The sequence below is a fragment of the Ambystoma mexicanum genome, chromosome 4q (genome assembly GCF_040938575.1).
Source record: "Ambystoma mexicanum isolate Mex_15411 chromosome 4q, UKY_AmexF1_1, whole genome shotgun sequence".
Lineage (NCBI taxonomy): Eukaryota > Metazoa > Chordata > Amphibia > Caudata > Ambystomatidae > Ambystoma > Ambystoma mexicanum.
Window position 1 is genome coordinate 1,105,753,095 of NC_090928.1, and position 14,112 is coordinate 1,105,767,206.

The 14,112-nt window shown below is 44.2% G+C and overlaps 1 protein-coding gene across 1 annotated transcript in view; it reads right to left on the minus strand.

Annotated features, from left to right (window-relative positions):
• Nucleotides 1-14,112, minus strand: part of LOC138468215 (xanthine dehydrogenase/oxidase-like) — a 551,126-nt gene that overhangs the window by 26,557 nt on the left and 510,457 nt on the right. Inside the window, exon 32 of the mRNA XM_069608675.1 lies at nt 7,415-7,529. Within this exon, the coding sequence (XP_069464776.1) occupies nt 7,415-7,529 (115 nt within the window). The remainder of the gene's footprint in view (nt 1-7,414; nt 7,530-14,112) is intronic.

Genomic DNA, 14,112 nt, shown 5'->3' on the forward strand with positions numbered 1-14,112 from the left:
TCCTACTTCATTTATGAACACTCTCTAGTTTCCTAATCCACCTATCAACACTCCCGGGGTTTCCTACTTCACCTATGGACACTCTCTAGTTTCCCAATCCATCTATCAACACTCCCTGATTTCTTTCTCCACCTATGAACACTCTCTAGTTTCCCAATCCATCTATCAAGACTCCCTAGTTTCTTTCTTCACCTATGAACACTCTCTAGTTTCCTGATCCACCTATCAACACTCCCTGGTTTCCTACTTCATCTATGAACACTCCCTGGTTTCCTACTTCATCTATGAACACTCTCTAGTTTCCTAATCCACATATCAACACTCCCCGGTTTCCTTATGCACCCATCAACACTCCCGGGTTTCCTACTTCATTTATGAACACTCTCTAGTTTCCTAATCCATCTATCAACACTCCCTGGTTTCTTTCTCCACCTATGAACACTCTCTAGTTTCCCAATCCATCTATCAACACTCCCTGGTTTCTTTCTCCACCTATGAACACTCTCTAGTTTCCCAATCCATCTATCAAGACTCCCTAGTTTCTTTCTCCACCTATGAACACTCTCTAGTTTCCTAATCCACCTATCAACACTCTCTGGTTTCTGTCTGAAACAAAAATGGATTGTGCTTTGATAAGGTAGCTGTTCCAGTATTATAGTGTTAAGCATAACTGCTATACTATGTCTACCATGTTGTCCATAGTGCCAATAGATGGCTCTATACTTGATTGTGTACATGTAGAGTCTGAGATTATCAGATTGTTATTAGAACTCTTGTTTGAAACAATTCTGTACACCGGCTAGTTCCCTGTATGGATTGTATAGGTTGCTTTATGTCAGGACATATATCTTCAATGCCCATTTTATTTATCATATATTCCAAAGTCCAACACAGGTAGAAATGTATGACATTTCCTCAGGACCACGACCTCCTTAAGTGTGAGGGTGAGGATCCTGAACAAACATGGGTTGCAGGTCTTCTAGAACAAAACCTGCCCACTGCTCCCAGATGCTTTGAAGCAGATAGTACCAACTGCTGGGCTGGTGTTGTCTTGAGGAACCACTTGTGCCAACCATTGTTTGTTCAAGGCAACTTCGGTTTATGACCTTGACACCGTGTTGAGAGTCCCCACCTCTTGTGGGTAGGTGAGCACAGTTTAAATACTCCATCTACCCTGTTCCCTTATCACTAACGTCTATACCGGTATCTCTAGATTTGCCCCTACATTTTAGCCTCTCTCTTCGGTACTCTAATTTTCCTTCTTCATTCAAACATGCTTCCATTCCTCTTATTCGCAAACCTTCTTTGGACCCCTCACTCCCTTCTAACTATCGCCCAATCTTGCTCTTACCTTTCATCTCCAAACTGCAGTAGCCAATCATCTGTTCTCAAGTCTCTTCTCATATAAACACTGCCTTGCTTCTTGCTCTCTATCAATCTGCTTTTCGCCCTCTCCACTCCACCAGAACAGCTCTTCTCTCTGTCTGCGAGTCATTACTATCCACTCGTCACTCTAGGCAATCATCTCCCTTGGTCTTACTCAAATGTGTTTGCCGCCTTTTATACTGTTGATCACTATCTCATTCTTCGCTCCCTTTCTGGTCTCGGGTTCCGCGGTTCAGTCCTAAACTGGTTTCACTCTTACCTAGCTAAGCTCCTTTGCTTGCTTTCTTGAGCTGGCTTAAGTGGGGCACCTCAGTTCTCTGTCTTAGGTCCTCTGCTTTCCTCTCTTTACAGCATTCCTCTTGCCTCCCTGATCACCTCCTTTGGTGTTTCCCGTCATCTTTATGCTGACGATGCACAGATATTTCTTTCTTTTAAGACATTGTCCTCTTCTATATGCTCAAAACTTATTTCATGGTTCCTGGCGATTCAGTCTTGGATGTCAGCCCATTGCCTCCATCTAAACCCCTCCAAGAATAAAGTTCTTTCCTTTTCTGACATGACTCGTCCCTGCTTCCATCTCTTTCCCCCCTTCTTCTCTCCCCATTTGTCTCTCTGCTCAGAATATCTGAGTTATACTCGACTCTTCTCTTTCGTTTTCCTCTCACATCTCTGATGCTGCACACTCCTGTCATTTCCAAAGTCGCTACCTTTTCTTTCCTTCATGGCTACAAAGATTTGTGTTTCTTCTCTTATTTTCTCTCATCTGTTTAACTGTTCTTCCCTTCTTGGTCTTCCTGCTACCCACCTCTCTCCCCTTCGCTCAATCTATAACTCAGCTATACTTCTTTTCTTCTCTCTATCCTCGCGCGATTCTATTTCCCCTGTTTTTGTCTCGCTTCACTGGCTCCCCTTTGAGTCACATTTTCTATTTAACTTTCTCTGCCTGGCATTTAAATGCCTTCATGGACTTCCCCCCCTATCTTTCTTCTCTTGTTTCCTTATTTGTCCCATCTCGCTCCCTCCGCTCTCACTCTCTTTTGCTTCTTACTGTTCTCTGCCCCTCCTGCGCTAATTCCTGTTTCCGCTCTTGCTCCCTTTTAGCTCCTAAACACTGGAACGCTCTTCCTCTCCTCTCTTCGCTCTCTCTTTTCTTTTCCTGTTTTCCGTTCACGTCTTAAAGTTCACTTGCTTACCTGCTCATTTATATTGTTTAATTTGGTCGATCTGATTTGCACCTTCTTTTATTTCTGTACAGCGCTATGGAGTATAGCGCTATATGCATAACAATCAAATCAAATCACTTTACCAGCACTAAATCAGGCAAGAGGTTGTGATTTTCTGTTTTCCAAAACATCTCAAGATCTCAGAAAAAAACTAGTATCCAGAGTAAAACATAATTTTTCCTGTTTGTATGCAATTTAGGATACAAGTGAAGCATTTTGTGTACGTGCATTCTTAATTCACGAAAGAAAAACGACATGCACAAAAACCTTAAGCATGCAATTTAGGCACACAGACAAAATGTGCCCTTTGCAGGTGTGCCAAGTAATCAGGGGTCACTCCCACAGATACGCTACGGGATGCGCTGTCCTCACCGCTCTGCCACCTGTACGTAATCCATCCTTTTGCAAGCTAGGCACGTGGAAGGTTACATGTCTTTATACTGAAATATTTTATAAAGAATGAACAGATATCGATTTATTTAATGAAAAATGTTATAGAGAATGCACCTTTTTGGGGGGGGGGGGGTGGTCATCCCCCAAACCCCTGAGTATCCCCCCTAAAAACCCACCCCAACATTTTCCTAAAAATGTTTACCATTTAGGCCACCCCTAAATGCATTCTCTATAAACAAATGTCATTAAAACAATTCGATATATGTTCATTATTTATAAAATATTTCGGCATAAAGACTGCATACTTCGTTGAAAGCATGGTGTGGAAAGACATTTTTACAGATCCCTTCATGCACTGCTGCACCCAAAATAGAAATGCTCAATCTATAATCCATGCATTAAAGTTTTTATTTTATTTTATCTTTATACTACAGTTCCGAAATGGTTGTAGAAATGTAAAAATAGCATTGCCTTTGAGGACAGTCACTGAACGCATAAACAGGACCCACTTGGTTGAGTGTTTACATCAGCCCTACACCTATGTGAGTTCTAATGCATTGTCAAGTTTTGGCGGCAAACGTACCTATTCCTGGATGGGATTGGCTGTGAGACATATGCGCTCTCAGCTCAGCCTTGCTCCTGCGCATAGATCTTCAGTGTAAAAAGTGGGATCTACATACCGGGGCAGGTGGCCAAAGGAAACAATGAGCCTCTTGATCCATGCATTCTTCAGGAATCTACCATTGTGAATCAAGCCTATGTTTAAATGTGACAAGTCCTGCTGGGGTAACCCACAGGATAATCCAGTCTTCTACTGTAGAGGTTCAGAAAAGCATAGACTGGCACCTTCTCAAATCTCTTTGATTGATCTCAATGTTTTAAGTTTAAACATAGGATTTATTGCTGAAAAGCTTCTCCGTCGACTCAACAACTTTGCCTCACAGCCCACTCAACTTTAGCGGCAAGGCTAATTTAGGCCATTTATCTATCATCAGGATATGCAGGTCCAGCCGAGAATCCTGTCTACTGGCTCGAATGCACTTGCAAAGCATCCCTTCCACCCAACTGTGCCCCTTTTAAGCTGTAGATCCCTTTGGTAACTCAGGCATGGCCCTAACCTGCTAGACTGAGCACCATTACCTTGCACCACTAAAGTTCTAGCAAGTCTCAAGACTTTTTCTAAAAACGCCTAACTTTGTCTTCCAGGCATTTCATTTCAATGACCTACAATACATTTCAATTTTGTCCATTGAATACTTCATTCCAATTGGCCAGCTCGGTTAGTTGTGATACTTGTTGAAGTGTGTTCCGTGTGATTTTGCCAAACCAAATGCTACTGGATGAAATTTTACTGAAATGTACTGTCTGCACCCATGAAGGCCTGAATGGACAAGTACGAACACTCATCACATTGGCTTTATTCTTGATGCCAGAAAGTAAATCCCATGCCACAGTAAGAAAATATGTCCAGAGTGGCTGCTCCAATATAGGCCAGTTTGGCCACACAAGAACACTCTTCATGTTGGCTTTACCCTTGATGCCTGCAATAAATGCCATACCACAGGAAGAAAATATGTCCAGACTGGCTGCTGCTGAACCAGTGTAGCCTCCCCACCCCCTAATCAGGGACCTGCTCACTGGCCCAGGATACACTCATGCACATGCTTTCATACAGCAGACACACTCTCACCCACAAAATGCACTCCTACTCTCTCGTACACACACACAAACACACACACACACACACAACATACACTCGCACCTTCTGACACACACCCTTGCATGCACACATACAGGCATAAATGCATACAAATAAGCATACATACATAAATTAATGTTTTTTCTCGTCTCCAGCCCTGGTCCGGAGTTCAGATGCAGCTCAGCCTCAGTCAACCATGACAGCCCTCAGGCTCTCACGCTACATAACGTGGGAGAGCGTCCTGGTTCTTTAACATGTGTGGTGGGGCCAAATTGCCTCCATCTAGCCACCCCAGGACCTGTGAATATGTGTGGAGGTGCAGGAGCACCCACTAGGCACATTGGGCTCGGCAGTACCCCATCCTAGATTCCTAATGTGCCGTGCTAGGTTAGGAAAGTAAAACACTCAGATTGGCCCATTGGGCATGTGTGCTGGGGTACAGAATTGAAAAAGGGAAACCACGTTTCCCGCCATGGTTAAATCCAGCCTAGGAGCAGTCCGTGTTTTCACTTGGCTGGCTTGGGTCATCCATAATGTCCATAATGTCCATAATTGTCCGGGGAGGATAGCTCAGTGGCAACGTGTTTGCTCTGGAAGCAAGGCAACACAGGTTTGATCCCATGGTCCACGCTTAGAAGCCTCTGAGTATTTAAGTGTGTTATAAATACACAACTAAAACAAAAAAAAATCCTGTAACAGTGCCTCGATGCCCACGGGCTGTGTGAGCGCTTTAAAAATGCAAATAAATAAATAATGGGTGGCTTGTTGGAGCCCCATTGCCCATTATGAAAGAGCTGCCAGTGCTTAGCATTTTAGTGCAGTTGTATTTTTGTTGGCGGGATCATACTGATATGAAAATGGTTAGTTCTCCACTGGTAAAGCACAGTGTGCTAAAATGTGATTGTAGACCCTCCTGATTGATTAGCTTCCCAGAGACTAGACTATTTAATCCATGTTCCACCTCAGGGGCTTGCACATTGTTTCAAACGAAACTTAGTAAAAACTGTTTACATGAGTTTTCAATTTATTGAGAAAATCTGCTTTTGAACATTTAGGACCTCATTATAAGTTTGCTGGTATCCCGCTGATAATTCTGATGGGATACCGGCAAATGAACCTACCATTACCGGCGCCAGATCCAGCAACGGCCCTCATTCCCCATTCCATGGAGTCCTCCAGTAATACTGGTACCGGTATTACTGGCTGTTTTTTGTCGGTACCTACCCCCACTGGCAAACCTATAGGGAAAAGTGGCAGTAACGGAAGTACCACTTTTCCCACCACCTTTTCCGCACCACCAAACTTATGAGGTCATTAGTGTCTTATTTTCATTACGAGGGGAAATGGTGCAGATGCATTATCATTATTATTATGGAATTTATTGAGCGCGGACCTAGCTTCGAGAAGCAACAGAGCACTTTACAGAGATATACACCAATACAGATACATAACAGAGCCCTTTACAGAGGTATACAACATTACAGATGCATAACAGAGCCCTTTACAGAGGTATACAACATTACAGATGCATAACAGAGCGCTTTTCAGTGGTAACAACAGAACAGATATACCGCAGGGGGTAGGGTACAGAGTGGGACAGAGGAGAGCTACTGCAGTACCGGGTGGCGGGGAGGAGAGGGGCGTGCAGTGTCTAGCGAGTGAGGTGGTGCAAGAGATAATGTGATAGCCTAGATGTTGAGGAGAGACTCCTTGAAAAGGTGGGTCTTGAGTTCTTTTTGGAATTGTAGGATCGTGGGGACGAGTCTGATGCCGACAGGGGCGTTTACATAAAAACATGCTAAACAAATGTTCTGCCAGTGGGACCATACTGATATACATCTGCACCAATTTGGATTGGGTATTCGCCCACAGCGGGTACTCACCCCAGGCAAACAGATGTGTCTCTGCCACATCAGTATTCTAATGCTAGCAGAGGGGCATGGATTGGTATCAAGACTGTCTGCTATTTAGTGTGTGCAAAGAGCAAGCTGAGTCCAAAGGGATCGGCTGTAATGACAGACACCATTTCCTTCATGGAGGCAGCCATTACTGATCTTCACAATGTGCACAGTGGAGCTGTAAGCACATTGAAGACATGATGCCGTCTTAGGCCCAGGAACCTAGGGTCTGCCTAGGGTCTGCCGAGTTCCCATGCCTAACACTATATCATTCAGTGAATTATCAGAATCCATGGAAAGAGTCTACACCATGAAAGCAGTAGCGGTCGGGTTCATTCTTACATTTTCACTGCTGGGAACAAAATGGGGGGTGTTGTGAATATGTTCGCTGCAGACTCTTTATTTCAACTTCCTGTTACTTTGCTGATAAACAAAACCAGGAAATTACATTTTGCAGTATATGTTTGTCAGCAATTTCAAGTGAGGTGCAAATGAAGAATACATTCATAGTTTTCCAATTTTGTGAAGTGGCAAAACTATGTATATAGCCAAATTATACTGGCAGCGCCCCTTAAAGATGTGGTAGTGCAAACAAAGTATTGGTGAAAGGCAAATGCACGTACATGCAGCAGCAGTCCCTTGCCTCGTGCTGGCTGTGAAACAAGCACTCAGATCATTCCTGCACTGAATGCTTCCAAATGATATATAGGGATTTTGTTGATGAAAGAGTGCATTTTGCCTTTGTCAAAATTGTATTCACCAATAATATGTTTGATACAAATGCCATGTCAAGAAAAGAGGGTTAATGCACCTACCTTATGATCCCCAGTCAAACAATCGATCTCCACCTCAGAACAAGCTACCCCGTAGGTGAAGTAGTTGAAAGGTTTCCCTTGGCCTGTCTCGAAGTTGTATCCAGTGACATGTGTCCTATGTCAGAAGGAAAGCAGAAACAATGAACAAACAAAGAGTTGCTTGCTAAGCGCATAGCAGTAGTCGAAGTGAGCGGGAGCTATCAGGAACAGAGTACCACTGCTTTTATTTTTTCTGTTAACAGTCACTCGGCATTTTACAACCATTTTAACCATTCGGGAATGGTTCTTTCGGAAGTTAAAACATACCTCTTCATTTTACTACCCTACAGCAGTTACAGTAAAAGTGAAATATGTTTCATTGTACATTCACAATGACTGAATGACATGTCCACCTGGATGAACTCTATCTGGCTTTTTCTTAACTATCGGAAACTGGAGGAGGTTCTGGCAACACTAAATAATTATCTATATCACAATTTTGGGGTTATGTTTTGTACCAACTACAAAGGTTTCCATGCGCCTGGCTATGGTTGCAATTCCAACAAATGTCGCAGTTGGTGTGTAGCAGATAAGGGGCTTTTGACCCCAACCCCTTGAGAAAACAGTTTAAAATGTTGCTCCACACTTTAGGAACTGCGCCACACTGGATACTTGTGAAAAGGGTGATATTTATTCTACTGCCATTTGTAGATAACACGTGTTTCGACACACCAGTGTCTTTTTCAAATCAGGGCTATTCACTTAATTGAATAATCTTGATTTGGAATATAGCCTTACCAATAGCCCTGATTTGAAAAAGACACTGGTGTGTCGAAACACGTGTTATCGACAAAGGGCAGTAGAATAAATATCACCCTGTTCACAAGTATCCAGTGTGGCGCAGTTCCTAAAGTGTGGAGCAACATTTTAAACTAAATAATTATCTCTTGCAACGCCCCGTCTCTCCCTGATTTTCGGAAAAGTTGTCAAGTTGTTATCTCAGGTTAAATGCTAAGATTAGTTCAGTTCATAAAGTTCCAGGCCGTTTCCATTACATTTTATTTTAACATCTGGGGCCAGATTACAGAAACTTTCTACCCGGCAAGCGCACATTTGTACAGTATTAGCACTAGGTCAAAGTTTGCCCTATTTTTAAAACACACTGGAGCATATTACAGAACCATTGCACGATGCTAGGTGCAGTTTGGCATGCTACAAGCGGTAGGGCAAAACTCGCTCTTTTGCAGAAAAGATACATTTTCACTGCATAGTTACATGGGATTTGCCACTTAATGCTACTGGACAAGTGTGCAGTTATAGGATGAGCCTTAGTGACTACTCACTTGGACTATTTAACGCACTCCTGTGGGATACTTCGGGATCACAAACTTTTCATCCCTTAGACTGTTTCAGATTAGAGGAGATCAAATATTTTCACTCTTGCGATTCAGACTTTGTAATAAATTACCAAATTCTATTCATGACAGCACACATATTTCTAGTAGCAGGCCCCTGTTGAAGCCGCTGCAGTTCAGGCGATGTTATGCATGGGTTCCAGAAGAGTTAAAATCAGCGAGTAGAGACAATTGATTTTACAAGGCCATATATAAATGCGCCAACTCACTGACCAACTGAGAGAAAGTCATGATGAACAATACAGGGGACCTTCTTCTTTTTTGACTGTTGCACCTGTCAACCTGGACCATTCACAACCCCTTGAAACATATGTTGCAGCTTCCTCCATCCCCCCTACTTAATCCCCTGCCAGAGTAGTTCCACTATTATTTGTGGCACCCGTCTAGCACTGGTGCATAGCAGTACAAGTCGTATGCAACATGTTTAATATTCAAGATTCTGATTTGTATATTGTTTCTGAAAATACATAACAAAGTTACGCGCTCGTACATAAAAGTACATGTTCCCGATGCTAGGTCTTCCTGGTGTTATGAAAGTGTGAGCGAGGGTTTCTTGGTGTAGTACAGTGTGCTCGCATTTGCTTAGAAATAATACTGTTTTTAAAGCATTGCTCAACTATACTGTTTCTTTTCCCTGATTCTTATGATTTAAAGAAGCGGGAGGAGTGTGGCTGTATTAGGAATGATGCATTGAAAGCACGAAATGTGAAGCACAGAAATGAAACTAAAAGACATATTTTGAGATCAGGGAGTTTTAAAGGAGATGTTTTCAAGAGTTACAATCTTGCATCATTCCTCAACTATATTAGCTAGAGAAAAAATAAATATATGATTGCAACCACCAGGAAAAGGACTTCCGAAATAGGTAAGCTTGCTAGCCATGCATTCATATTTTAGTTTGAAACAATATTAAAGATAACTTTACTTCTATTTATCCTTGCTGAATCTGTGACTCGTGTCAGGAAGCAGATTCATTTGAAAGGTTTGAAACTGTTATTTTTAAGGAGGTGAACTTGTTGTAAAATGTCATTTTAATAACCTTATACTTATTGGACCCAATTGTCCTCTTGTTGATGTAATTCTTCTGAGAGGTGGGATGAAGTGAAAAATGTGATGTCTTCTCCAAAAAGGGGAAGGCAGAAATCTGTGAAATCCCACCATCCCCAAAAGATTCTCATACTCCAACCCAATCAGACATAGGGGTCAGATTTGGTGACCTGTAACACAGTCTGATCATCCAATCAAAACATAAAAGAACATAATATCATTAATATCTGAAAAGGGGAACATGTACCCTATTTACAAGGCTGAACTCAAGAGAAGGGACATATTTGGGAAACAAAAAGAAAGAGAGAAGACCCTGGAGGAATATGATATACCTCATAAGGGGACTCAGTGATCTTAACAGATGGAAGAAAAGAGCCATGCTGGAAGTGAGATTGCAAAGCCATCCATGGGAGGTCTGATCCAGACTGGGACTGAAATAAAAGAAAGCCCAGTGCTTAGGAGCAGTACCAGACTGCGTAGAGCTGGAGTTTGTCCCGGTGAGTAGGTGAAATCCCTGTGCTGATGACAGGCAGTGAAGAAAGATTTACCAGCTTAGTGGCCATGCTACGCAGAATCATGCTGTCTTGTGGGAATTAAAGAAACCTTGAAAGTAGTTAAATTGAAAGAACAAAGAATATGTAAAAGTACCTTTTCATAATGATTTAAAATAGAGCAGGTTGTACATACCTCTGTTTCCCTGAAATTAATTAAGGCACTTTGTTTTCATAGGAGCATAATACCACTGGGTCTCAAACTTACGGTGGCAGCGTACAGATTAACATTAATTATAAAACAACCTTTTGCCTTAAGATGAACAGAGTTCAAATACAATTAATCAATGAATGAATGTGCTAGTCCTTACAGGGAGTACAAAAGGGAGGTAGTGAAAGAGGGAACAGAATGCCCATAGACATCTGACTGGCTTGGTTTATTCCTTTCATTTTCTCCTAGAAAATATGTCTTTCGAAGAAAAAAAAAACATTTCAACTGCATTACAATTTGAAACAGCACAGATGACAAGCTGTTTCACCAGAAGTGATTGCCTGAGACCTTTATCACTTCCTGCAGCCATCTTGAGTCCACTTTTCAGCCGAAGGCCACAAGAGACTCCTCTGGGAACACCAATCAGGAAGTAATCATCTTATCCCAGCAACACCAGAGACACAATCAGAGACTAGGAGATCAGGTGACGAGAGCCTATGTCATCACTTGTGGCTTGTGGCTTTGCTTTCTGTGTCTAACATCACTTCATGTGGCCATCTTGGATTGGTGACATCACTTCCTCTGGCCATCTTGGATCAGTGACATCACATCATGTGGTCATCTTGGATTGGTGACATCCTTTCCTGTGGCCCTCTTGAGTTGGGCCACACTCCATCTTAAGGCCACAAGATACACCTCTGGGAACAGCATTCAGGAATTTCCCAGAAACTGGAACCAGCAGCTCACCTCAACCTCCTAAATATTAGTAAAATCATGCACCACTTTCCTTTTAACACCACCATTCATCTCTTAACCACTTTTGTCTTCTCTGTACTGGACTACTTTTCTAGCATCCTCTTTGGTCTCCCCAACTATGCTTTCTGTCCTCTCAGCAAGATAATTACCTCAGCTATCAGGACTCTGTTCGAACTCCCTCACTTCACACCTACTTCCTCGCACCATCACCAGACTGAATGGCTGACGATGCAAAACCCTGCATATTGAAATTTCTTCTCCTCGTTCACACATCTATCCATGGTAAGGCAACACAAAATCTATCCATCCCAATCCATCTCTACAAGCCTTCTCATAATTTCCACTCTGTCTCCCCATGACTAGCCTTGTGACCTCTCCCCCTCACTGTGCTTCCTCTCGCTTCCGCTCTTTCTCTCTTCTTGTCCCACTTGCATGGAATTCTCTTGCCATGCATATCTGAGAAACAGTCCACACTGATTTATTCAAGACCAGACAAAAAGACTACCTCTTCATTTCTCTGAGTTACCCTCTTAACCTACCTCTCATCTGACCTCTAGCTAAAATGTTTCCCTCGCCTCTAACCTGCCTCTGTCCCTCGCTTTCTCTGCCTCCATTCTAGCACTTCATCCATCATGGTTACATCCCTAACACAGGGGGGGCGTGGCCGGAGCTCATGGAGTGAGGCAGCATCAGAGCTGAGCTCCGTCCTGACTTTTACATTGATCCTGATATTGCTACCAAAAGCGATAATTTCTGGCAAATAATCACTTCGCCTGCTGGTACAAGCGCTGCTGTGCCTTACCGGTGAAAACCCAACGAGAATCGGAGCCTGCATACTCTAAAACGAGGTTTGTGAGCGAGCCCCGGGGGCCCCGCTGTAATGGCGGCCTAATCGAAGCTGTAGACTCCAGCGGGGAAGGAGCTTATTCGGGCGCTGAAGGCCTGTAGAGTGCCGGAAGGTGGACGTCTGCGGTGACTACCACAGCCCGGATCCGAAGACCGTCGACGCCTAGAAACCATGTAGTGCGCAGCTGCGCTCTGAAGTAATTACACACAGGAACCGCGGCACATCGAGCCTGCGGTGGCTCGCCCCAACTGGCCGCATAGCAGTTATAGGCGCACCGGTGCTGCCGTACTACGAACCTGCTTGAGCACCCCCCAGCTGCCGCATCAAGAGAAGATACCGACGGCAGAGCAATTGCACCACGGGGGTGAGGACCGACACACCGTCCTCACCCCGAAATGTCCGTGCATTCTGTTGGTTCCCTGTGCAACCGAAGACCGAGCCCATGACGGGGCCTCTGTGTTACGAGTAAAATACGTGGAACAGCGGGATTCCCTGCCGGGGCGAACACTCTGCAGAACATAACCGCTGGAGTCCAGATACATTTGCAGGCGAGACCTGTGAAAGCCTGAGGGTGCGCCGCGACAGCACAAGTAGAGCTTTGGACCGCAGCACTGTTTGCGCCCTCAAGAAAAGCTTCCCAGTCGAGGGGCCTCATATACTGGGCTGCGAGGGTCCCAGTGACAACATCAGACCCAGGTGTCAGGGAGCAGGAAAGGGACCCGGTTCCCCACCGCGCCAAGATACTTTCTAGCTGAGTGTAGCCCATCCTTTTTCCGCGGCCAGTGAGCGGCTCAGTGGGAAGTCCCAGTGGAGTGCTCTGCCTGAGGTAAGCTTGGATGCACCGCTGGACACAAGTCGTTGGTATCCAGGTAGCACGAGGCCTGATACCAGGGCAAAGGATTAACGCTATAACGAGGGAGCTGGGGCACATCACGGCACGTTAAGGGCCACTTTGTGACACAGCTAGCAAGAACCTGCTCGAACAACCCACGCAACACAGTGCAAGATGTCCGCCTCACGGCACAAGAATAAATCAGCTAAAATTATGGACTCCTTTTCTGGGAGGAAACCCAAACGGCAACTCCAACAGGAAATTACAACGCAATGGAGCCACCCCCACTTGAGGATGACCCTAAAAACACCTAGGTACTGCAGGCTATTGCGGTGCTCCAGACATTTATTGTCACCAAAATGTGCGAGTGCAAGGCTGACATGCAGCTCATACGCCAAGATGCCCGCAATCTTACAGAAAGGGTGAACAAAGTGGAGGTGAATTTGCAGGATACCACAGATACCGCCAAAGACTTGAAAGCCAAGGTAAATGAGCTCAAAAGGCCGGTTGCACGACTAGAGGCGAGATCTGAGGAGGCAGAGGGGAGGGCTTGCCGCAATAATATACGTATCCTTGGAATTCCCGAAGAAATGGAGGGAACCGACCCCACAGAATACGTAGAGTCCATGATACTTCAGGAGATTGGGCCCGGCAAGCTCACACAGGGATTCTCAGTTGAGAAAGCTCACTGATCTCTTCACAAAAGACCCCCACCAGGATCACACCCACGCCCAATGATTGCGAAGATTCTAAATTTCCGCGACAGGGAGACGATACTTAAATCGAGAGAGGGAGGGAGGTGAGATCAAACGGAATGATTCCAAGATCGTCATGTATCCTGATTATACCCCTAATGTGCAGCGAGCCAGGAATTCATTCATACCAATTAAAGCCTGATTACGCAAACTCAATCTCAAATACATGTTCCTATACCGCTCACGCCTCAAGATACTTTACAAAGGGAAGGCGGTCTTCATGGAATCCCCGGCTGCAGCCAACATGTGGCTGGAGCATAACAACCTAGCCGAAGGCAATGAACGCACTTCAGGAGCTGAGGGACTAAGCAGGAATCATGAATCCTATGAATGAAACCTCGTCAAGTTATGGGATCAGAACATTG